At 37.1% G+C, this 25,746-nt stretch overlaps 3 protein-coding genes across 7 annotated transcripts; 1 reads left to right on the top strand and 2 right to left on the bottom strand.

The window, feature by feature from the left end:
* Positions 1–683: 683 nt before the first annotated feature.
* Positions 684–3,472, bottom strand: LOC112468416. The gene is made up of 3 exons (XM_025037580.1): positions 3,198–3,472; positions 1,236–1,598; positions 684–1,090 (listed from the first exon to the last, which is right to left on the bottom strand). The coding sequence occupies exons 1-3, from the start codon at positions 3,253–3,255 to the stop codon at positions 786–788; spliced, it is 726 nt and encodes a 241-aa protein (XP_024893348.1). The 5' UTR covers positions 3,256–3,472; the 3' UTR covers positions 684–785.
* Positions 3,473–8,162: 4,690 nt separating this feature from the next.
* LOC112468400 (cytochrome c oxidase subunit 6B2-like) lies at positions 8,163–11,537 on the top strand. 4 transcript variants are annotated; one of them, XM_025037556.1, is made up of 3 exons: positions 8,163–8,254; positions 10,401–10,497; positions 10,976–11,281. In XM_025037556.1, the coding sequence occupies exons 2-3, from the start codon at positions 10,421–10,423 to the stop codon at positions 11,142–11,144; spliced, it is 246 nt and encodes an 81-aa protein (XP_024893324.1). In that variant the 5' UTR covers positions 8,163–8,254; positions 10,401–10,420; the 3' UTR covers positions 11,145–11,281. The 4 variants fall into 4 exon arrangements, with proteins under 4 accessions (XP_024893324.1, XP_024893331.1, XP_024893315.1 ...); XM_025037563.1 differs by having other exon boundaries at positions 8,165–8,254; positions 10,398–10,497; XM_025037569.1 differs by lacking the exon at positions 8,163–8,254 and adding an exon at positions 8,306–8,598 and having other exon boundaries at positions 10,976–11,537.
* A 100-nt stretch (positions 11,538–11,637) lies between these two features.
* LOC112468384 (myc proto-oncogene protein) lies at positions 11,638–17,409 on the bottom strand. Of its 2 annotated transcripts, XM_025037525.1 has the most exons (5): positions 17,086–17,409; positions 14,606–14,806; positions 14,478–14,537; positions 12,912–13,146; positions 11,638–12,476 (listed from the first exon to the last, which is right to left on the bottom strand). In XM_025037525.1, exons 1-5 carry the CDS (start codon positions 17,392–17,394, stop codon positions 12,334–12,336), a joined length of 948 nt encoding a protein of 315 aa, XP_024893293.1. In that variant the 5' UTR covers positions 17,395–17,409; the 3' UTR covers positions 11,638–12,333. The 2 variants fall into 2 exon arrangements, with proteins under 2 accessions (XP_024893293.1, XP_024893302.1); XM_025037534.1 differs by lacking the exon at positions 14,478–14,537.
* Between the last annotated feature and the right edge of the window lie 8,337 nt (positions 17,410–25,746).

Raw genomic sequence — 25,746 nt, 5'->3', positions numbered from 1 at the left:
AATAGAGGCAGGTATTTACTGGCATCATCGGAAAGTAATATCGACGCCGGGCAAGCGTGACGTCAGGAGATTTTAATGCCGGGTCATTATAAGCCGGCGCGTTATTTTCACAGAACGTTTAATAACTTTGTCGCTCGATTACGTTGGAAATCGATTAATAAAGCGTATTCTCGCATCAGATTTTATATTATATTACCAATATTTGTTTTTATAACAATTGCGATGCAAATTATACTTATATCGTGATATATATGATTGGGTTTGAAAAAAAGATCGATAAATTTCAAAGGTCATTAGTTTTTTATTGACATGTTTTTGCAGAAAAACAAGATTTAATTAATGGAACTTATTACAATTGCAAAACAGTTTAGAAATAGATTTACAATTAAAATGATGTTTTTTTTTTAATTTTAAACTTATCAGTGAAAGCGAAATAAAGAGCGTAAATAGAGATTATATAATATTGCGTATATAAAATTAAACAGTTTTTTGTGGCCTATCTTTATACAATTATATCATTAAAATCCCGTTATATATTTTGTCATATATATTTTCTGTTAATATTGTTAATATTCTTAAGTAACTGCATAAAATATAATAGAATAGATATAATATAAAAATATAAGATATTTTTAATCAAGATCATTTTACCCCGAGTAATTTTAAAAAAATTTTAGCCGTTGTTTGTTGTTTAATAAAAAATTATTAAACAATTAAGTAAAATATGCAAATAAGTTGTATGCGTAACCTAATGTAGCCCAATAAATCTCAAAGTCTCAAACAATTCATATCTCTGGCGAAAATAGTTCCTCGTAACGAGAGAAGGCTATATCATTGAACATTGATATAACGAATCTGGAGAGTTTCTCTTCAAATGCTGCTGAAACAGCTTTAATAACTTCCTTTGTATCTTTGGCTACGACATCGTCGAGAATTTTATGCAAATCAGCTAATTCTTTTTTGTCCTCAATGAATTTATATTTGAATGATTTGATGTCACATTTGGCGGTTGCTTTCGACGCAAATATATATTTTTTGTCGTTTCTGGTTAACACTTTTAAGTCCAGGCCAACTTTCAATCCCAAGTTATCTGTGCAAAAAATACATTCTAATAATAAAATAAAATAAATACTTTAAAAAAGTAATACTTTAAATTTTCTATGCTAAAGGAAAAAAAAAGTTTTGTCTTCTCTCTAAACTTTCCTTTTATTTTAAAGTAGGATCAATTATTTTACCTGAAGTAACTTCAGCTGGCCCCTTATGACCAATGGGCACCAACAGATGTATATCAAAATCATACGTGACATTTGTATAAATATGTCGTAATGACAAATCAATATCGAAGTGGAGCTTTTCAAAATCTGCATTAACCGAATTTACGACGAAATCACATAAACCATATATTTTCGCATCTTTGAGATACAATTTAATATTATTTGCGTCAAAAATAACTATTTTGTCGATAGTTAATGGCTCGCCTGGTGGAATGTTTATTTCTGGAAATCCTGCGCAAACTTTATCTTTTACACTATCGATGCTGTTTGCAATGCATTGATTGTAGTTGGTGTCCTTGTGGCTACAGGCGTGAAGGTAGGAAGCTGCAGTGTTTAAATAATTTTCTTTAACTAGCGACTTTAAATTAAACTGTTTACGATTAATATTTATACATTGATAATAGATTTAAAATCTTGGACCAAATGTTTTCTTTTAATTTTATAATCTTTAAATTTCCAGCAAATATTTATTTAAAAATATTTTTATTTAAGTTAATTTACTTAAAACGTATGTACGAAAAAAATTATATGTTGGTGCTTTTCGAAAGATTTTATACAAGCCAACTCATGCCTATATACTAAACGTCTCTAAAATAAATATAAATGAGAAGCACTCATAATATAACAAGATTTATGTGTAAAACAGAATAGTTCGTGAGTACATATATACAGGGTGTCCGAAAAATCGCCTACTCCACTTCGGGAGGTGATTCGGGACCCAAAAACAAGCAAAAAAGTTCATACAAACATAGGTCCGGAAATGAGCCGTTTCCGAGTTATAGCCACTTTTATATTCAAAAATCGTAATTTAGAATCCGCTTGACATCCCTCTTTCTTAATTATTTCTTAAATTAAAAATTTTTATTTTTAAATATCAGCTAATTCATTAAAACTTAAAACGATCCATTGATGAATACGGAAAGATTAGATACAATCTAAAAGTAAGGTGTTGTTAAATAATAATTTGAAACTTATTGAAAAGCCGTGATTTACTTACTGATTTTGAATAGGCGTGAAAACAACTGATTTCAAGTAGCCGTGAAAACAACTGATTTTGAATAGTCGTGAAAACAACTGATTTTTTTTTTTAAATAATGTAATCGTATTTACAAATATTGAAAAATTAAAAAAAAAAATAAAAATTAAAATTAAAAAAATTAAAAATATTTAAAAATAAAAGATTTTTAATTTAAGAAATAATTAAGAAAGAGGGATGCTAAGCGGATTCTAAATTACGATTTTTGAACATAAAAGTGGCTATAACTTGCACTGAGAGAACAGTATATTAATAGTTAATATACATGCTTTGTCGTTAATGTAAGAATTTTTTATGTCCGTCCCTAATAAATATTTCTTCATAATTAATATATGCTATATTGCGTATCACTGAATATAACTACATTTATCAGTATAAAAATAATATTCAGTCCGTGCTTTATTAATAATAAAGATTATTAGTAATAATATAACATTGACTTTCTTTGTCATAAATAAATGTATGTTTGCGTAAAATATTTTATCAATTTCGACAAATGAAATAATTTATTTGAGATTATTGATTATACTTATATTAATAATTAATATAAATTTGTTAATTACAAAAACATTACATTTAATATAAATACAATTTCATATAAATTGATAGTATTTTTACTATACAGTTACGTATATTATTATTAAATATTACGAATTAACATTGACATTTGTATATTTCTGACAAAGATATCAAGTCTAAACTCATGGTATATTAATAATTAAGAAAGTATTTCTCTCAGTGTGGAAACGGCTCATTTCCGGACCTATGTTTGTATGAATTTTTTTGCTTGTTTTTGGGTCCCGAATCACCTCCCGAAGTGGAGTAGGCGATTTTTCGGACACCCTGTATAGCGATGGAAATAAGAATACATTTTTTTATTTACTTACGTAGTTTCGCTGTAACCTGTGTCGTTATAAGTCCAAAAGAAAAAATTATGGTAAACATCTTGCAAACAAAAGAAATTTACAAACTTTTACTTTGTTAAGATTGTTAAGATATAGGTACACTATATGTATATAAAAAAACAGCCGTATTTTGTCATCTCAAAAGCAACCAAGAATCTGAATCCACGTGCTGATCGCAAGCTTATATATTCGCCTGATCGCAAGCTTATATATTCGCCTTTCACTTCCATTGATTAGACTGCTAATTAATTTTGTTTCAGCGACATTGATCCTACAAATACCCCTACTTTGCATTTATAGGATTTCGCCGAATGAATAGAGTATAAACAAAAATTTCTTTTAAGAAAAAATATAGTTTTATTCTAATAAAAATACATAAAACTATATTATTTTATTCAATTATTACATGTAATATTAAAGCTACATGTTTCCACGTATACAAAATTCACTAGTTTGCAATTAATAAACATAATTTTTTTAAATTGTTGTTTGTATGTAACTGATCATTTATGATTTGTACAAACAGTTTCGTATTCCTGTTAAATAAATGCTTAATTGTTAATGTAATAATTAGTAAATTTATTATTTCATTAAAATGCAGAATATATATGATGTATTATTGAATTAAATAAAAAATTTCATTTACATAGAAATATACACATAGTAATATAATCTGCAATCTTTTTAAATCGTTAAATTTCTATTTGTCTTATTTACAATTTCTTTTTAGTATTCTTACAATAGAAACACAGGATTAAATATCAAACATTTTATTAATCAGCTTGTTAATATCAGCTTTTACTCAGATTTTGAGATTATACTGCAACAGTACTTAATACGTAAGAATTAATAATCGCGCTATAATTGCAATAAAATTCAATTTTCTTTGGATTTTCCACGCGAAATTACATGCATAATGTAAATTTAGAATCAATCTTCATCGAATAATATTGAAGTAAATGAAGCCTGTATCACAAAAATATTTTATTTCTATATAAAAAATGTATTAAAATCGATGTTATATTTCTGTTCGGATCAGAAAATTTGTAGATAAAATTTATAAATAACAAAGAATAAATTTACAAACCATGTGCAAACAAAAGAAATTTACAAACTTTTACGAATTTGTTAAGATTTTTAAGATATACACTACATGTATATATAAAGAACAGCCGTATTATCATCTCAAAAAAGCAACCAAGATTACCGAATCCACGTAAACTGATCAAGCTTATGGGGTCATTCTACTTTGACGGCCCAAAAACTAGGCTATTTTTAAAAATTTTTTTATAGTAAATACACCATATAATGAAATGAATCTTTTTGAGATTTATTAGGGCACTCTTAAATAACACCAAAAAATTTTTGTCCTAATTTAAAAAATTTTTTACTTTATCGTTTTTACAACGTCAAAATAGCGTGTCAAAAAAGATGCATTCGCTGCGTTGATCAGTTTTTTCATTCGGGCTTACCCCTGAAACAAAAAATCAAAAAGATTCTTAAATCTGTATGAGTGTCGCTATGTCCCGAACCTCAATTAATAATTTTTGTTTAAAAGTAACAAAATGGCGACGGTTTGAAGAAAAGTTTGAAAAAAATCACCTTTTTGGGGGGTATTTTTTAATATAAAAAGTAAGATAAAATAAACATTTTGATCTGATTTTGGTTCGGGACATAGCGACAGTTATACAGATTAAGAATCTTTTTTATTTTTTGTTTCAGATAAGTCTAAATGAAAAAACTGATCAACGCAGCGGACTTGCATCTTTTTTGACACGCCATTTGACGCTGCAATGTAAAAAACGATAAAATAAAAAATTGTTTGATGTTATTTAAGAGTGCCCTAATAACTCCCAAAAAGATTTATTTTATTATATGGTGTATTTACTGTGAAAAAAATTGTTAAAAATAGCTAGTCGTCAAAAGTAGAATGACCCCTTATATATGTATATTCGTGTTGTCTTTCATTTCCATAAATTCCAAATCAATGTTTATTATAGTCTTATAATGCTAAAATAATTCGGTAACCTTGGCATTTTACGAGAATAATCTCACTGGTTTTCAGAATGCGCAATAAAAAGTTGTGCAATTTTTTTATTCTACAGTAAAAATTAAAATCAATGTTAAAAATTAACATTAAATATTAAGAGTGCATTGTCTATTTCAAGAGGTAAGAGAAACTATTTGTATTTCGTGTACTTTAAGGCTTGAAGAATATGTCTCCTAAAAATTTAAATTTAAAAATACTAGTGAAAAAATATATCTCTTTGCCTCCAAAGAGATCAGCGCGCAAGTAAAAAATATAAGTAGTATGTGACGTATTTTCGATATATACAAATATATAAAAAAAACCTTAAATAAACATCTGGCCCTTAGATCGAATATAATTAATTTTTTTTTACTGTAAAGTTCCTATAACAAGTCATACATTTTCGGGAAAGAATTCTTCGTAATTAGATTGAGTTATTACGTTGTTGATGCATATATAGTTCGGAAATTTTCTTTTCCAATACTGGTTTAACAGCGTTAATAATAATATCTTTATTTCCGTCGAAAACAGCTCTAAAAATTTCATTTAATTGACCTATGCTAATTCCCCTTCTCGTTTCCGAACTGATATTCAAAATCTCTAACCTTGGAATTCACAGTTGCTTTCGATGCGTATATATGTTTTTTTTACCTTTTTTGGTAACCGTTTTCAAGTCCAACTTTGTGTTTGTTTCCACATTATCTGCAAAAAAATACACATTTTGATCAATTTAAATAAAATCAAATTTTGAATCTTTTATGCTAAATTTCATTAAACCTTTTGTTTTACTTTAATATAAGATCAATTATTTTACATACCCGTAGTAATAAGTAATATTCTTTTGTGAGCGACTGGTACTAAAAAATAAAATAAAAACGCATCCTGCTACAGTACAGAAGTAACGCTCGCGTAAGGGCTCAGTCACAATGAGAAAAATAAGGAATAAGATAAAGAAATAAGGAATAAGGCATGTTGCATCTCACTTTAATGTACGTGTACTAAAGTGAGATGCGACATTCCTTTATTCAGGACTTCGTCCTGACCAGGCATAGTTCACCATCTTTCGGGTCCCAACGTGTACGCTCTGCAATGGGTGCGCCTCTTCTCGCGATGAGAACGAGACGCCCCGGGAGTGCGGAGCCGCATCGCGACGCGGCCCATCCTCCCTCGGTCGACAACCAGGGCCGACCTTCACTTTCATTACGCCTTTAGGTGTCTCGCTCAAGTCCCAATGACTCGCGTACATGTTATGCTAAGACTCCATAGACGCGGAAACGCCATGCGGCAGAGTGCGTTGACCAATCACAAATTTTGATTTTGCCGCAGGCGACTTGCGGCAGCCTTCTGATTGGTCAACGCACTCTACCGCACGGCGTTTCCGCGTCTATGGAGTCTTATGGCTCCTGCACACAGGACGCGGAAACGCTTGCCGCGCGGCAAGAAGCGACGCGGTAGCTAATCAACGTGTTGTTTTTCCGTAAGAACCAAAAGTTTATTGGCTACCGCGTTGCTTCTTGCCGCGCGGCAAGCGTTTCCGCGTCCTGTGTGCAAAAGCCATTAGCATTAGACTCCTTGGTCCGTGTGGTCCTTTAACGTAGCATGTGATTCCCACTTTGCCGCCGCCGCCATCTTATGATCGTACGCCCTGCTGTCTATTGGTCTATAACCGACCAATCAGAAGGAGAAACAAGTTTGCGTTTCTCTACTAATATAGGACTTTAGTTACAGACGGCCGAATCGAACAACGCGATTGGTCGAAACTTTACTGTTACGTTCTACGAAAAGTGTGTGTGCCCTGCTTATGCTAGGTACAATGCGAGTCGTAAAGTCGTGAGTCGTTTGAATTGACCAATCACAATCTATTTTGAGGAGAATAATCGACTGTGATTGGTCAATTCTTACGACTCACGACTTTACGACTCGCATTGTAGACCAGGGCTGCATTCGGAGAGCGTGCTATTAGCGCTATTGTATCATTCTATCTTTATCGCTCATTAAATGTAAAACAAGGATAGAATAAGCAAATAGCGCTAATAGCGCGCTCCCCGAATGCAGCCCTAGCATTAAAGGCGAATCAGGTTATGCTAGGTCTACAATGCGAGTCGTAAAGTCGTGAGTCGTAATGCTAGGTCTACAATGCGAGTCGTAAAGTCGTGAGTCGTAAGAATTGACCAATCACAATCAAATTTGAAGAGAATAATTGACTGTGATTGGTCAATTCTTACGACTCACGACTTTACGACTCGCATTGTAGACCTAGCATAAGAATTGACCACACACAATCGAATTTGAGGAGAATAATTGACTCTAATTGGTCAATTCTTAAGGCCATTGCACGTAACAAAGTTTTAAATCGTAAAGCCGTAAGAAAATAGACCAATCACAGTCGATTATTCTCCTTGAGCTCGAGGAATAATCGAGTGTGATTGGTCTATAATTTTCTTACGGCCTTACGATTATGACTAAAACTTTGTTTGTTACGTGCAATGGCCTTAAGGCTACTGCACGTAACAAAGTTTTAGTTGTAATCGTAAGGCTATAAGAAAATAGACCAATCACACTCGATTATTCTTTGAGCGTAAGGAGAATAATCGACTGTGATTGGTTTATTTTCTTACGGCCTTATAATTATGGCTAAATCTTTGTTACGTGCAATGGCCTTTACTGCTTATCCAGTTCGAATCTAATTGGCTGTCGGAGGAAGGAGTTCTCAGAAATTCCCTATTCGACAGCTAATCAGCAACATCCGAGACATACAGCCTGTGAGAACTGAGAAATCATCCTCAGGGTGTCACTGCCGTCACTGGTGTCAGACGATCATACGGGACGCTCCTCACTTTCTCACGCAACGTTTGGGGTAGACCGTTCTCGGCAACGTAATCTGCAGGTCCGCACTCCGCTACTCCGCTGACGAGGAAAACTCTCAACTCGCCTCGAGATTGCATGACGTAACGAAGTCGTCGTCTGGCGCGGTGTTTCTTAGTGGCCATTTTGTTCCCAACCGCATAAGGTATTAACGCATACAGATAATTAGCGTTACTTAAGTCGGTCCAGCGAGACGCTCGACGGGACGGTGGTCCTGTCCGCACGCGCGGGACAGATTAAGCCGTAGGAAGGGTATCGCCATTCCGGTAGTAAATCTCGAGGAAAAGTCGCAGAAACGGCTCGCGTTCCCCCCTTCTCCCACCTCTCCCACTTGTCCAACGTCCCGAGTCCCCGAGAGATCCCGCGGGAACCGTGACTTCCCGTTGTCTTCGAATGGAGCCCGGTGTTGGGTGTACATCCCCCCCTCCATTTTCCTGTCTTCATCAATCTTCTTGGGGGTGAGGAGTTCCTGGGACTAACTGGCGACATGTGCGGTTTGATTTAAAGTCTAAGCTCCTTTCAGGATTAATTAATTTTTTATCCTTCTCTCTCTCTCTCTCTTTCTCTTTCTCTCTTTCTCTCTTGAATATGTTTTGCATTTCTAAACAGTTGCAAAAGAGTAGATAAAGCAAAGTTGCTCTATCAATGTCTCTCTCTGTTTGAGACGCATCCCCTCTTGCCTCCTCGAGACACTGCCAAAACAGTGCGATTACCATGCTGACACTTTGTTAAATCGCAGCTTGATAAGTATCCTCTCACCTATACGTTTACCACTTGTCACATGTATTTGGGCTACCTGACTACGTTACGCTCTCTCGCTCGAAGTCCGCCTGTCTCTCTCGCGAATGCACATTAAAAAAAAAATTATCTATATATATACGCGCCCAAGTCATATGAAGGCGAGAGGATCCGGAACGAGCCGTGTACTCATGGAAGGCAGTTTCTATCCTTATAGGTCCGTCCTTCAGTTCGGCCCTCCCGATCAGCGTGATGGACTCAAAGCGGTACGAACGCAGCGCCAGATCGAATACCGAATCGCCACCTGCTCCGCCCTCGCCTCCCATGTATAGCACAGGTTACACCACGACACACGACAGCCACAAGAGCAGAGTCGGCATGCGGCGTTCGCCCTCGCCTACGCCCTTGGACCACCATCGAAGCAGTAGATCCTCGCGGAACGACTCGCCGCCGCCGCCGCCGCCGGAGCGTCGCAAGCGCCGTCGCAGCGGCTCCAGGTCGTCCCCGGTGCGCTCGCACAGACGATCCAGATCCAACGACAGAGACCGGGATCGCGACAGAGAGAGATCACGCAAGTACTCCAGAAGAGATAGATCGCGATCGAGGTCGCGCGGCAGGTCTCGCTCGAGGGACAAGAGACGAAGTCGCAGTCGTAATCGCAGCAGAGACCGGCACAGGTACCGTGAGAGCCGCAGGCACCACGCCAGGGCAACCTCCTATGAGTCCGACGCCTTGGAGGACGCCCACGGAGAGGGGGCGGGGATGGTGATGCGTCAGGCGGCTGTCGTTGCCCCGCAACCGAATGCCTTCAAGAACGACGGTAGCTTTATGGAGATGTTCAAGAAGATGCAGGAGCAGATGCAACCCACCGCGCAAAAACCCACCACTTCGGTGCTGGAGGAAAAGCCGGTGGTGCCGCCGCCACTGATGGTGGGCAAGAGGAGAGGTGGCAGGATCCTAAAGACTGGTATGGTGGCGAAACCAAAGACAGAACAGACGGTGGAACAGCCGAAGGACGCGTGGTCCCTTTACATGGCGGAGGTGAAGAAATACCGGGAGGTTTGCTGCCAGGAGGAGGATAATACGCGACCGTTAGTCAAATAGGCTCTTCGACACAATTCGCGTCGTCCCGTCTTTACGTACTTTGGCTCATTACTTTTCTTCTAAGATATCTGTAGTTTGATCGTTAATCTTTAAAAAAAAAAAAATCTTGGAACAAAATACCTCTCCTCCAGACGCACCTTTCGTTCATTTTGTTCTCGCCGCGAGCTTTTATGTTTATTCAAGCTCAACGCCATGCGATCTCTTTGTTAACGAACTGAACGAAAGAGAACGGAGAAGGGAGGAAGTGCCGTGAGAAACGGACTCATTTGTGATATAGTGTCGTGCGTGCTTTGAGAGACGAATGGACGAGAGCGAGAGAGAGAAATGTAGAATTTACTGGTAGATAAAGGGGGTAAAAAAAGAGGGAGAGAGAGAGAGAGAGAAGGTGAAACGCAACGCAAATCCGTGCAGAAATTTAGAGATTAAGTAATTTATGGCTTGTTAAGCAGTGTCCTATATCGTCGCAAGCATGACGAAGCTTCCGAACGTTACTGAGTGGCAAACCGCACCGTACGATCCTAGGTTCCCTAATCAGAACCAGAGCAGGTAAGGATCAAAATGGGATCTCGCCACAATCATTATTAGTCAAACATTGTAATAACGATCCATTTTTTACATCCAACGTATCCTCGAACGATTTTTGTGTAATAAAATGCAATGCTATTGCTTGTAAATCCTTATCATTGAGTTTTTTATTAAAATGACTCTATCATACAAGTATATTAGTTTAACTGTATTAAAATTTGTCAAAAATTAAACGTGAAATTCTTGTTGCATCTATAAATTCAGATTGATCTATCTAACATCACTAAAACTCAATTATTTAAATTGTATTTTTCATGAAATATGTGCTAGGTGTGTGTACATATGTATACAACACACGTATTATAAAATATTTGTAAAATAAAAAAAACAAGAATTATTTTTATCCCAGAACCATGATAGAGGCGTATTTGCAAATCGTATTTACCATTTAGGACAAGCGAGCTGACGAATGCCTCTAATCGAATCTGATGATCTGTAGATACTGTTATCAGAGCTACGTAGACTTTCACCGGTGCAAGAAGAAGCACAACGAAAATTATGAGGCTTGCCAATACTTCAAAAGGGTCTACACTTCAATGTGCCCGAACGCCTGGGTAGAGAAGTGGGACGGACAGGTCGAAGCGGGCACGTTCGCCGGTCGCATCTAGAATTTCCAGCGGTCGATATACCACATCTGCTTTTCACCTTAGTGAACTCTTCAAACACTCGAACAGGATTCTAGGACCGTGTCATTTCCTGTTTGTAAAATAAGTCAATAATCTAAATAAATCTAATGACACTTCAATCTCTTATCTCTCCCATTTATATTAAGATCTCCTGCTACGTTTCGGCAGACAAGATTTGCGTGCAGAGAACTTGCTAGTTACACTTCTGATAATCTTCTTTCTTTCTTTCTGATAATCACAATTGTAATGATTTAATCTGCGAATTGTGTAAGTCAAAATTTTACCTACCTATACTTATTATGGTATGATGTGTGCATAGCTCGCGGCACGTTTCAATAAAGTATAGCAATATTGTAAATCTATATAAAATATTCATCGTCAGGGTCTCTGTGTCTTTTTGATAAATTTACCCCTTCGATTTAAACGACGTTTTTCTATTCTTCGACTAATCGATGTTAATTACTTTAATAAAACATTCGTTACAAATAAAACTTTATTAAGCAAATATTAGTCTTAAACAATATCAAGATATTGTGGCGTATCAATGTGTCAGATTCGTGATAATCGTCAGTCATTGACAATAAAGTATAATTACATAACATTGGACCGTACTGATAACATTTAATATTTGATAATAGATAGTCGATTGTGACAATTGATTCTGAAAGCGATATCCGAGATCGAATATAAATTAAAAAATATGAGACATGAGGCGATATTGAAATGATGATAGAAGAATCGAGACATCGCTCCTTAAAATTATTTGTTGACAATTATCCATGCTGTTGACAAACTTTGCGCGCGAAGTCAAAAGATTATATTTGCGATAGCCCAAAACCATTAAAACGAATATAAATTATTTATATTGGTACCATATTGTTGCTTAATATGTATTTATATACATTAAGTTGCAAACATAAATATTGCAAGACATCGGTGACGTTCGGTAATGTCATCTTTACTCGCTTTATGTTCTTGGACATCGTCTCACTCTTCAGAAATGTGTCGCTATGTTACAAATATGCTACAGAACGTGATTTTCTAATGATTTACTTAAATAAGTACCTACTTACACACATGATCGCACAATATACACGTATTTTGTACCACTTACAAATATCTCGAAAAATCATAACGAAAATAAAGTTAAAGGGGAAAGTATGGAGTGTCGTCAATGCAGGCTGGCCATCTTTAGCTTCTTCGGCTGTCGAATCGTTTCACCAGTCTCGCTGTCGGAGGACTCGGACGGAGTGTACTCACATATGGCCGGTGATTCAGACTTGCTTAACCCCAAGGATCTTTCTAAGTTGTGAACTGTAAAAAAATAAACAAATTAGAAAGAGGAAACGCGTGATGTCCTTTGCTCACTTTACGGTCACAATACAAAAAGTTGGCTATTTTACAATATAGCAAATCAAATTAATTATAAGACTCGATAAGTATCAAGAAACGGATATTAGGCGATAGGAACTAAAAAGTGCAGTTAATGGGAAATAACATGATAATAAAAAAAAACTAAAATTGATAAATTTAACAATTTTAATACTTTTTATGCTAGCTTAATTGATATTTTTCTAAGATACCAGATTTATCATTACAATTATAATAATAAGTTGCTTCGTTATTATAATTATTTTAATTTTTGACCTTATAAAAATTAAATTATTATGAAACGCGCTTGAGGAATTGCGAGAGATCACGATCCGAGTTGGAGCCAATATGAAACTATATAAAAGAAGAGATAGTTACTTTCGTTCTCCAGATAAGCATTCTGTTTCCTGAGGTCATCGATGTCTTGCTGATGGGATCCATTTCTACGCCGCATGCTGACAATGTAATCAGCTGCTTTCTTCAGGATTTGCGCCCTGCTTGCGACTTTTTCCCCTTGCAAAGTCGGTACGGCATCCTTAAGACTGGTAAAACTGTCTTTGATGTGGTCCCGTCGTTTCCGCTCCAAAGCATTGTGATGTGCTCTTTTCTCTGCCTATCATCACACAAAGTATCTTATATAGCCACTAAAATTTTTTTTTTTTTCAACAGAAGGCAACAGTAAAAGATAAAGCGCTCGTGAAAGCTTTCATCGTTATTTTTTGTTTTATTATTATTATTGTTTTATTTATTATATTATTTCCCTCTTCATTTTTACATATTTTTTCACTACATTTCTGTATCTTCTTCCTTTTCCACGGGCCTGCTGCGCCAAATCGGCTAATCTTTTCGAAAACTTTTTAAATCTTTGAGAAAAATGTTTGCCCAGTCAACTACGTAATGAAATTACGTACGGGACCTCTACTCTAGAAGAAAACGAAACTTTTTGAAGCACTAGACCAATAGATCAATAGAACAATAGAATAGAAAACCATTAAACCCGGCAAAATTCTCTGGAGATAGAAATGGTGCCTTGAATGCCACACCTCTCAAGAATCTCGTAAATGACACATGGGGGTCTAAAAGACCCCAGCATGAAAAATGTCTCTACTCATTGAATTTTTGATATTTAGTTATGAAAATTATTTTCATTGTTGTTCAAGGCTTAGAAAAGAGAATAAAATGCTTATATTGTTAAAATTTCAATTTCAACATAGTATAAAAAATTAAGTAAACTGAGTACTGCTAAGTGTACAACCGGGTAGGTCAATCACTCAACTATCATCAATGGGAGCATGAGCTCCATTTTTGGGGGGAACATTTGAAAATATATCATTCTAAAGGGTCTGGGGTCCGGTGGACCCCGGGTAGCATTTAAGGGTTAAAAACCCTTCTTTGGTTTGCTCCCCGGTAAGCATGCAGGTAACTTTCCAGTATAGTTCACTGGTTCGAACGTATATGAAACGTCTAGAAAGTTCTCGACGAAAGTTAAAAATGTGGCAATCGCCAAACCGTTGTTTCACATTGCGTCTTGGAATAGAATAGAATAGAATAGAATCGATCTGTTTATCGCGAATATAATTATGTGTTGTGAGCTGATTAATTAAAGAATATTATATAATTATATTAAATTGATTCATTAAAAAGATGTTCGTAACAGTTGTCCATATTGAAGGCTGAAAAGATATCATTTTATTGATTACACCGATCGCACACAAGTATCCGGTGAACAACAACAAGCAATACTACTTGGCAAACAGAATATCTACAGCATTAAGGAAATGAGGTTAGACACATCGTATCCTAATACTGCCGATAGCCGTACGAGAGAACGCGAAAAGGAAATTGCACGAAAGAGATCTTTCTCGGTGTGTGCAAAAAAAACACGATCTGATTATCGGTTGTGGTGAAAAATGCCCCCCAGGGCCGCGAATCGCGGAATCTCACCTGTGAGTAGTATTGCGTGTTGTTGGAGTGCCTCAGTCTGGAGTCCGAATCGTCGCCATCCTAGAAAGATTGCAAGTACGGTCAGTGTGCTCCAGCGAGTGCCAAGCTCGCCCGTGCGCGATACTTACGTCGCTCTCGATATCAATGTCACGATCGTCGTCGCTCATCATTGATGCACCGCGAGAGTCCGTGAGGAAAAAACACAGCGAAATGTACGACGATAGCACGAGTGCGTGGTATGCAGCGGCGGGGGGTCCGGGGTCCGGGGTCCGGTCCGTGCTACGCGGCAATGTGGTGATAGGCGTCGAAGCGACTGGACTGACTGGTGACTGTGAACAGTGTGAACTGTGAGTAGTGTGAGTGTGAGATGAGAAAGTGAGACTGTGGGAGTATTGTAAACGCGTGGAAACACGCGTGCGTTGTGCGCATGCGCAGGGATTTCGTGTAATTCATCTTTTTGCAAAATCCCTAGGAAATCCACAAAAATCTCTAAATGGTAATTATTTAGTAACCAGGGGCCTCATATCTCAAATATCGATGAAATTATGCTCGATCGACGCGTTTTTACACGAACGAAAAAATCTGGCAGAAAAAAGTGTCGCTCTGCCCCCGCGACGCGAGAGCCAACAATTATCACGTGTTGGTAAAAATTAAGACTCCCAAAATAACGTATATTCTTCCTTATCATGCGTCAGTAATATTAATCTTCGATTTTTTATTTACCAATAAAAAGAATTATTACAATTAAAAAAAGAACTGGATTTTACTTACTAAAAAATTAATTATTTGTATATTTTATATCAGAATTAAATTTTGCATTCATAATATTAATATTTTATAATATTATAAAGAATTGAAATTTTATTTCTATACAAATACACACAAAAAATTGATTTATATAATATACATATATGTGTGTAATGTGTATATATATATTCTTAAAAATTATTCATTTTTAAATAAAATGTTTAAATAAAATATCAGAAGAATACTGGTCTCTCTTTTTTGGGGAGTTATTTGTCTCAAAATATCATTTTGCAGTTCTATTACTTTGCAAATCACATATTTATAACAATTATATATTTCAAAAAAAATTTTTTTTGAGACGTTTTTAAGATAGTCAAAATCTATTTCCAAATACGTTTATTAAAATAATAATAGCTGCTCCATATTTTTGTTTAATTCTCATTTACTCATTCGTGAAAATTTTATCGGCCAATCCTAATTATATACTGTTATAACACTCACATCAGCATATAGCTTTCTAAATAGCTCCTTTTTCGCAGAGAGAGAGGGAGAGAGAGCGGATTAGTCTTCTCATCAGGACAGAAACGGCCATCCCGCGCGAACAACACTGGGCGGTACCCAATGGTGTGTCAAGACGGTAAATTATTCATGACCGAGACGAATGAGTTAATAAGCTGTAGTACGAGCCCAGGTCGGGGCAGAGATGAGTGATCGTAAATGTAAATCAGCCGGAGCTACGGATACTCGGCCTCTCGTAACACGAAAGGGGCGCGGTGGTGGCGTCCGACCGCGCCGGCCACCCCCGCGCGCTGTCCATCCCCCTTTCGCGGGGTTCCTCTCTTTCGCGCTCTCTCTCCGCGCTTCCGTAAATATATTTATCCCAAAATCCGCGCGCATCATGCTCCCGCGAACGAGCCCGCGTATTGTCCGAGCTGGCGCGAGATTCGTGCACGTATTAAATTCGCTCTAAAGATCGCACATCGCGGTCTCATATCTGCTCCTCGTTCCAGATTTCTGTCCGCGGACTTATTGATCCATAGCGATAACAAAGAATGCATATCGTTTTACATAAAAAAGGAAGAGTGTGGTTTTTTAAAGGAGAAAAGCTGAAATTTAATAAGAATAATTGCGAAAGATTTTAAAATTATCGCGATAATTCCTTTAAAAATGTGCAGATCATTGGAAATCTTAATGATTGTAATATTTATTAATTATTGCTTTTTCCATGACTGTATAATTTTTCCCGATTGTTACTCTCAAGAAATAAAATTTCTCGTAATAGGGAGAAAAAAAATAAGCTCAATTTAAAGCAGCTTCCTGAAAAATTTCCACAATCTTACAACTTCGTAAATCGAGATTTTTATTGGTTTCTACTTGTCCGCCCCCTTTTTTTTGTACGATTATTTGGATAACTTGTCCTGTCCTCGTAAAACAGCAATTGCTCGGCAATACCGTGGACTGTAAGTGCGTTACACGTTTCCTATTACGCAAGCCGTGTTTCCTATTGCACCCGGTTCGAGTTATTGGGAATAAAAAGAACAAAAGCCGGCATTCGATGAATTCAGTGCCGGTGGCCGCGAATATTGGGCCAATAAAGGACCCTCTATAAAGCGCCGAGGTTGTGTATTTCTTTCAGGATATTTTGTCACAAAGTGAACGCGACCCTATACTCCGTATACACTCGCTTAATTTGTCCAATTGTTTCTATTTCCTTTGCAAACCTACCAAACTTTTTTTCCGTGAAAACGGTATTCAACGCAAAAACGCGATTGCCGCGTACCGGCAAGTGCACAACATATAACGGAACATTATGGGCGTGCGGATGAGTGGCTGCGCCGCGGCCGACCTCGTGGACTCTAACCTGGTGGTGCGAAACGTCGGGCGACACATCGACCTGCAGTCCCGGCTGACGAAGACCAGCACCCGGGTGGTGCTGGACAACAGCGGCCGGGACCGTAGGGTCCCGAGCTTCCTCTTCTGCCTGGACGACTCCCAGAGCCAGTCGGTCAGTTACGTGGCGGCGCGGGTGGAGCCCGATAAGCTGGAGCTGAAGGTGAAGGAGGTCAATTCTCTGTCTTGCTGGAGCACGACACTTACCGCAAAGACAAGAACAACCAAGTCCAATTAGCACTATACCAACACATATAATGTAAAGAGTAAAATTATCCATAACGTCCGCACGAATCACGTCCGGACTGCGAGCCCGGCGGATTCGATATGATTTGTTATGATTTCGCGAGCCGGCAGCTCCTCTCCACTACGCACACGTAATGCTGGGTCTACAATGCGAGTCGTGGGTCGTGGATTGTAGAAAATTGACCAATCACATTCGAATTTAAGGAGAATAATCTTCTTCTTCTTCTTCTTCTAGTTATTAGCACAGCTATTTCCTTTTCGGTTAAGTTAATGAATTATCCAATTCGTCTGTGAAACTGCGTAGTATGGTAGAAACTGGTTCGATTAAATTGTTCTTCAAACTCGGAAATGTGTATATGTTTTTGTGTGCGTATAATTGTGTGTGTATGTCCGCGCTGTCGGGAATTCGGGTTGATGCCGTAGGTTCTTTAAGCCCAAGGAACTGCGCGGATCACTTCCCTCTGCGGCCAAGGAGAATAATCGACTGTGATTGGCACTGATTGGTCAATTTCTTGCGAGTTTCTTTTCTCTTTTCACAAAAATTGACCCTTGACATTTTACGTACCAAAGTTTTAGAATATTATACAAAATTATGCAAACTATTGAAACTAATAAAATAAAGTTTTTAATTTCCCAAGAGCTTTTTATACCTGCGTCATAAATCACAACTTTCCATATCTCATTGCAGATATGTTTAAAATAATGAATATAATTAAGGGGAGGTTCTGGTTCAGAGGCCCAAAAAATTCATGAATTTCAGGAATTGTTTTTTTATATAAAATAAATGAATTTGAAAAAAACTTTTAAGGGGTTTTATTCTTGTTCTGTTACGTAAAAAATTTTGATTTTTAAAAATTTAAAATAGCGGCTCTCGCTTCCACGCCATGAAGCTACAAACGACGTGAGTTTATGCGCGCGGGGCGCTCCACAGCTTTGCCAGCTGATCTGAAATCCTGATAGGGATCAGGAAAACTGATGCTCTCGTATTTCACCAAAGAATATTTATTTCGTCCACACAATGGAGCACAATGACGCTCGACGCACTTCGCGTACAGTCTTTCGTCCGCCTGACGTGGCCGGATCGGAGTAAACCGAATTGCGGATCTCGCGGAGTCGGAGCAAACCGAATATCGGAGGGCTCACTTGCGGAAATCTTGCGCGTCCGAGATTTGCTCGACGGACTTCTTGTTCGCGGGATCGGATTCCCGAAGCTGCGGGCGACAATGCAGCGAGCGTCGGAGTTAACTTGACGGCACACAGCAAACTCGCCAACACAAATTACAATTAAAATAGCGGCGTACTGAGTTTGAGCAGTTTACGCGATCGTGAGCTTGGGTGCGAGCCGACGACTCGATAGATTCTGCTCTCGCCCGCTTATTCGATTTCGGCAGTCGCGTCATGCGAAAACGGGGAGAGGATTCCGCCCCTTGCGGGAAAGTGACTTTATTTGTCCTTATATCTATTGTAAGCTCGTGGAGCACGCGTTTCGGTTGCTAGGCTCGGTGCCTCGACGAATAAGCGGGCGAGACGCTTTTCGAAACACGTGATCGCGGGTACCAGAGGTTCGCTGGGCTGCGCGTTTCGAGCGCTGAATAATGTTGTCGGTTTGAAATGTTTTCGGTTTGACTTTCCAACATATATAAAAAAACAATTCCTGAAATTCATGAATTTTTTGGGCCTCTGAACCAGAACCTCCCCTTAAGTTTCCTATCAACGACAATCCTTTCGCGTTTTACCTTTCTAGATGCACGACTTTACATCGCCCGCTTTTCTTTAGATCTTTATGTGTGCATAATGCGTCATTTCGCCACATTTATAAATATCACATTTCCTTTTCATAAACACATTAACTTCTCATGAAATATAACGCATCGCACATTCGCACAGTTATTACGACGAATAATTTATTAATTTTATTTTTATTTTCAGGTTTCCCCGTTACGCTTTGGATCATAATAAAAGGTAAGTACACCTATTACGTTAATTAATCGTAAAACTGAAAATATAACGCATCTTTCGCCGGTACAATAACAAAAATCTCGAATATTGCGTTTTCGAACGTAACAATTAAATGACGAGTTGTAATTGTCAAATTATTCGTTTTGCAGTTGTTGAATTTTTATTATCAATGTGGTTTGCTCTTAGTATTAAACGTGTGTTATGTTATCTTTAATTACAGTTCTATTTTAGCTTCAAGTTTAGCTTCAAATGTAATATGAAAAAGTATCAACGTTTAGAATTTTTTCCAATAATAAACTAGGCAAATCTTGAACAAGTCAAATACGATGGAACCGAATAGTAAAGCAAAAAGTTACAAATATTCAAACAATTGTTATGTTTATAATCTTTTTCACGAAAATGAGCTCACCGCAATGTTCGCCAAAAAGAGCGGGTGTAGCTTAGTGAATAATCGCACGTACCACTTTTCCAATAAATTAACGTTTTAAAAATTTATTAACGCTATTCAATTCATGTTTCTGATTGCATGCTTGCATAGAATTATTCGTAATTTTAATAATATTTTTTAACGGCAATAATTAAAAACTGGTTCGTTAAAATAATCGAAAACCTCATTGAGAAAAATATGACGATCATGCTTGCAAATATAATCGATCGGTCGGAGGACCGGAATATGAAACACAATGGAATTCATATTTAAATAAGGAGTGAGCCCCACGCCGCCGGATTTCTGGTATATTCTCGTGTTTCATTGTATTTTTCAGCTTTGACTACCGGAGAGACGGTTTCAACATTATTTTCTTGCTTCCGCCATGACGACCGCCCTGAGCGAAAAACTTTCCGGAAGTCAAACCAACTCATGCTGGCTCGATTTAACTCGAAACATAAAAGCTTGTTCAGCTTGTTAACTTGGAATAACTGTGGAAGTTATTTTCGCGAAATTACGATTTAAGCGCGCAAAAAGGGCCGGTTGGCGACTCTGAATCTCTTTTGTGTTTCGTCTCCCATTGTTTATTAAATGTAGAGACCAATTTTGACGGTAAGCTTAAATCGCCGAATAAGAGAAGCGCGTTTCTCCTTGGCGTTTTTATTTCATCCCTCCCTCGCTAAGCTAGGTCCAAACTGAGGGATTAACTCGGATTTGTTGATCGCGGTAGCTTAAACAAATTCGTCGAGGTAGACTGCTAAACAGTCGGGACACTTTCCGTCGACAGGAAATTTGATGAGGGTCCGGCTGACAAACAAAAGAAATAAACTATATGCAAGGGAGAGAACGAGAGAGAGACGACGAATCGTCCTGAAGGCGATAAAAGCCCTCGGCGCTACCCTCTCGAAGTGTCCTTCACGAAAGTGCGCCCGTTTGTCCCTCAACCCTCATTCACGAGCTTTCGTCGTGACGGCAGCCAAACGTGTTTAGGCAAACGAGCCTTCTCAGCCCGGAGGGTGTGTATCGCCCGGCCCGCATCCTCCCGAGTCCCCGGGGGGGAAAATTGCTGATGGGTTGCGATGAGAGCGATCAACGATTAAGTTTATGTGTTTCAGTTTGGGAAAAGTGGATGGATCTGTCTGGGGTACGAAATGTTGGGAATTTTAGGACATCAATCATCAACAGCAATCGTCAAAGCCACGAGAAGGAAAGCTTGATTACTTGAAATAATTATAGAATTTCAAAACTAAAATTCTAAATTTGATGTATTTTTAGGGAACATGTAAATAAAATAAAATAAAATAAAATAAATATAATAAAAATAGAATTATTTAAACATTATCCTATTTGTAACTTGTGTAATTGTTTAGTAACGAAAATGAAAATTTACTTGCGTCTTCCTTTTTCTTCGTAAAGATAGTTGACCGCCAGCACTCTTGCGTTTGCAATAAATTGGAAAATGTTCTCGCTAAATCAGATACATTGGAGTTTAACTCAATTAACAGCAACATTGTAAATGTATCCTGGATGCTGTATAGGAATTCTAGAATACTTGGAACATTGTACGGTTGAGTTTTCACAACTTTCGATAAATATAACATTGCACGGTTCGCGCATTGAATGCCTAGGACATTGAATGTTCATATAGCTTACGGCAAAAGAGCCTTAAAGTGCCAGGGAATCCCGAGCGCAGTTAAAGAGGTTTCAAAACGCTCGCAGTTTTGGACGGCAGTAATTGCAAAAGCTTGCAACGTTATATACTCTTATAACCGCGCATTTGCATCCGCGCGTATAAGCGAAGGAGGGATGCTCGCCCTGAGCATCATCCGTTTGTTTACGTAACTCGCTTTAACAGAATTTACTGCAACGCGATACCGCCATATGCGTTACGCCGGTAATTGAGCCGCGCGAGAGGAAAAGCGGAGAACGGAGGTAAAGCGAACAAGGTAATGGCCGCGAGATTAGGAGAGAGAGAGAGAGAGAACGGAGAATCCTTTCCCGTTTCTCCCGAAGAGCCCCGGTCCATTCCTCGAATTTCCTTCGGCGGTAGACGCTGGGATAACAATTTGCAAGGGACGTAAACGTGCCAGATGCCCGCGAGGGGCCCGAGGAACGCTTCGCTTCGATGGGAATCGATTCTCTCCGCCGCGCGCGAAGACCACTCGTCCGCTCGCAGAATCCGGGATACTGCATTCAGCTTCTCCGTAATGGCGGCGAAGTTAATAGACCGAATGAGATTCATCGACTGAGATCGTCTTTCCTGGGCCATTGATTCTTTTAGCTCCGGACGCAGGTTTAATTGTTAACATCCTGCAACCGCGTTCAACCGTCATGATTTTTTGATACCTACACGGAGAAAATTTTATGTTAAATTTTACTATGCTGCCGCACCAACTGCGGACCATCAAGACGTCCAAGTTTAAATGCTATAATCTTGTGTAAAATTACTATGTCCATATATAGCATTTAATGCTACGATCATACCATTCAATGCTATAATAATGCTATATGATCGTATCACTAAATGCTATGGACATAGTAATTTTACACAAGACTATAGCATTTAAACTTGGGCGTCTTGATGGTCCGCAGTTGGTGCGACAGCATAGTAAAATTTAACATAAAATTTTCTCCGTGTATAGAAAAGTTACGTGACGATAATTATCTTGTATAAAAATATTATAACAGTTGTATATTATAGCAATAGGTTACAATTATAACTTTCAAGATACGTAAAATATATGATTAAAAATGATGAATAACACAAGCCCACGATTTAAAGGTCGGAGCAACATAGAGTTTTATGTCCATAGGTTATTATAACCTTTGAACATAAACTTGCTTTTAAAACTGGATCAAATTATGAACTTAGTCTCCGTTATTTACAATTTTATAAACGTGATAATTTAATGTAATGCTTCGAAATTGCTTTGTTAATTATCTAACGTAAGAAACGGGTGTAATTTCCGTTAAACTCCTTGGTAGATGTGGAAGGCATAGTTTCAGACTGTATCTAGAGGGCCGGTTTATTGAGCTGAGAGAAGAGGAAATCGATTGTTCATGGAGATTCCAGAATGGAGGGCACCCGAAGGATTCTCCAGGATCCCGATGGTTAGCACCTACCCCCGTAATAGCACACTCTAACAATGAAATATCATTGTGTAATACGTTTCAAGTTACTCCGAATAGAACTAAACGAGGCTTAGAGCCTCCTCGCACTCGAATAATAATCATACCCATTTTATTTTCGCGACCCCGATCCAATTTCCGCGATTATTCGAAACTCTCGCGAACTGGACGAAATCTCTGATGAACTTACCGGTAAACTCCGATTCGACGTAGTCCTGATTGTTAATTCAGCCGCTCGGTTTCCGGAACTTAGTTACAGAACATAAATTAAGACTTCGGGAAGTCGCCGGCTGCGTTGCTCGATCATTAGCGGCTCTCCTGCAATGGAAATCACAATTAATAATATTCAAAAACCTTTTCGATTGGAAAGAAGAATCGACGTGAATACAAATTTCGTATATGTATTTCAATCAGTAAATCAATCTTTTAAAAATATAATTCTCTTTATCTATTTTGTAATTAAGAGTTATAAATAATTGAGACAATTCTATTTTATATTAATAAAGGCTCACAAGATTAAAAATCAATCGAAGAAAAATGGAGCATTGAGCCGTAACAAGGTGTTTGGTGTTCATATATTCTATACTTAAGTAAAAAAGTAACAAATTATATACATACTTTACATATACAATATTCCAACTTAATACACTGCGCGCCGCAAATTTGTCGGACTTGCAACACAGCTATCTTGGAACATTAATACTCTTCCCTCCCCGGAATTAAATCGACGCGATTTAATTGCTTAAAAAACTGTAAAGAATTTATTGAGAAAAATTAATCGATTGACTTCTATTTTATATTTTACATTTATTTGTTTTACTTTACAGATTATTAATTATCCAAAGCGTTATATAAATTATCATTAATTTTTAATTTATATTTTTTTATGTCGATTATTTGTCAGTGTACGAAAATTAGCGTGCTATTATCGTAATACATCCGTACATATATATATATATATATATATATATATATATATATATATTTATATTTCCTTTTCACCGGCGTCTCTTCGCGTCTTGAAAAGATATCAGGCGATGGTTTATCAACGAAGGAAGGGAAGCACGATACGGTGCGGCAAAGATCCTGAAGCCTCACAGATGCGAAAGAGTCGATCGTAAAATATCTCGTTTCCCGACAGAGAAATATGCGTTCTTATTTGATATTTACTACGGTTTACATTTCAAGTCTGACATAATATTTGTTGAATGTCGAACGATAATGCAAGAATAAAGTCATCTCTACTTTTGTGTATAATTCGTGTGCAATTATGATTGAGAAAAAGTAAAGTGAAAATACATTTTGATTACTATTATATCATTAGCATGGTTTCATTAATTAATTAGCACGTTAAATTAATTAATGTGATAAAATATTCTTTAAAAAATATATTTATTATTATATAGATACATTTTATGTTACATTAAGAATTTATATATTTTTAGATGAAGTTTTATTATAATATAAAATTTAAATCCATAATATACATTTAATTTATAATGTAGGTAAGTTTTTTATTATTGTAATTAAATTATGGGATAATTTTAATAAAACTGTTGAGAAAGTATCTGAATAAATATCTGTTAATGCATGCACATTATTTGTTTCCCTTTGTTTTTCTTATAATCAGGAAATTGATTAAATTTATTTATACTATTATTATAAAGTAATAAACAGCTGTAAATAAAATAAATAAGAAAAATATTTATTTATTCATTTACCGCTGATTGTATTTTTTGTATTTAAAGCATCAGGCTTTTCTACTTAGGACATTAGATAAGATGATGGTGAGAGTTTAAGTCGGTCGATATTATCCTTACCATCCCGGCGCGTAATGATAATTAATAACCGAGGAATGTTGAGGATAATTAATTGTCGGGAAATAATTAATAGCGTGCCGTGGTAAAATAAACATGATTGAACCGTAATTTATTATCTGCGAGCAGCTCTCGACTGGATAAATATTAAACAGCGAATTCTACAAAGAGCCCGTTAATTACCCATATGACTATATATATTCTTTTATATATATTTCACACGTTGACAGCGCATTTTGTTAATAAACAATTTTTGTTGAACTATATGTATAATATATTTCTGAAAGATGTTCATTTCTTGACTACATATGGTGTCAGTCACGTTTGGATGAAAACGTACAAGACACATTGTCACTTGAATCGGTATTTTTTAGGCTCTAGAATGCGCGTTAAACAGAGCAATCGTCTTTTTTTATTTTTACAGGGATCTAAAGTATATCGCGACTTTACGAGCGCTTTCATGATCGCGCGAGCGTAACGCGCGACGAGATGTTAAACATAAGACGTAATATTACGCCGTCGACGTTGACGTCAATGTCGATGTCGACATCGACATCGGCGTCGACGTCGACATCGACATAGACATCAACGTCACCCTCGTCATTCGGCTTTAATGCACATCGTATTATACGTTTATACGCGCCCTCATTGCCGCATTTATGGACGGTCTTGTAATTACACAATAGCGAACGGAAAAAGTCGCTCCGGTTAACGTTGTACGATAATTCTCCTTGAAGTATTACGATTTTTTTCTATCTTTTCTTTTTTTCTCTTTCAATATTGAGAAATTCTGTTTAGAACATTTTATAGATGTGAACTTTAATAAACAAGAACATGTACATTATTAGTAGAATATGTGTTTCTATTTAAAAAAAAGAAAAGAAAAAAAAAACAATTACAACTTATAGTCTATCGCCAGGTCGATTGAGCATTTTTATCGAGGTTGATGGCTTAAGGTTAATGTTTTTTTTATGTTTTTTGGGTCGTAGAACAAGAATCTGTAAATAGTTTTTTCGTAAGTCGATGCAATAAAAAGTTATTAACAATTTATTTG

Source organism: Temnothorax curvispinosus, unplaced genomic scaffold (assembly GCF_003070985.1).
Source record: "Temnothorax curvispinosus isolate PA1 unplaced genomic scaffold, ASM307098v1 QBEX01001787.1, whole genome shotgun sequence".
NCBI classification, from domain to species: domain Eukaryota; kingdom Metazoa; phylum Arthropoda; class Insecta; order Hymenoptera; family Formicidae; genus Temnothorax; species Temnothorax curvispinosus.
This window is presented reverse-complemented; position numbering and strand designations above follow the sequence as displayed.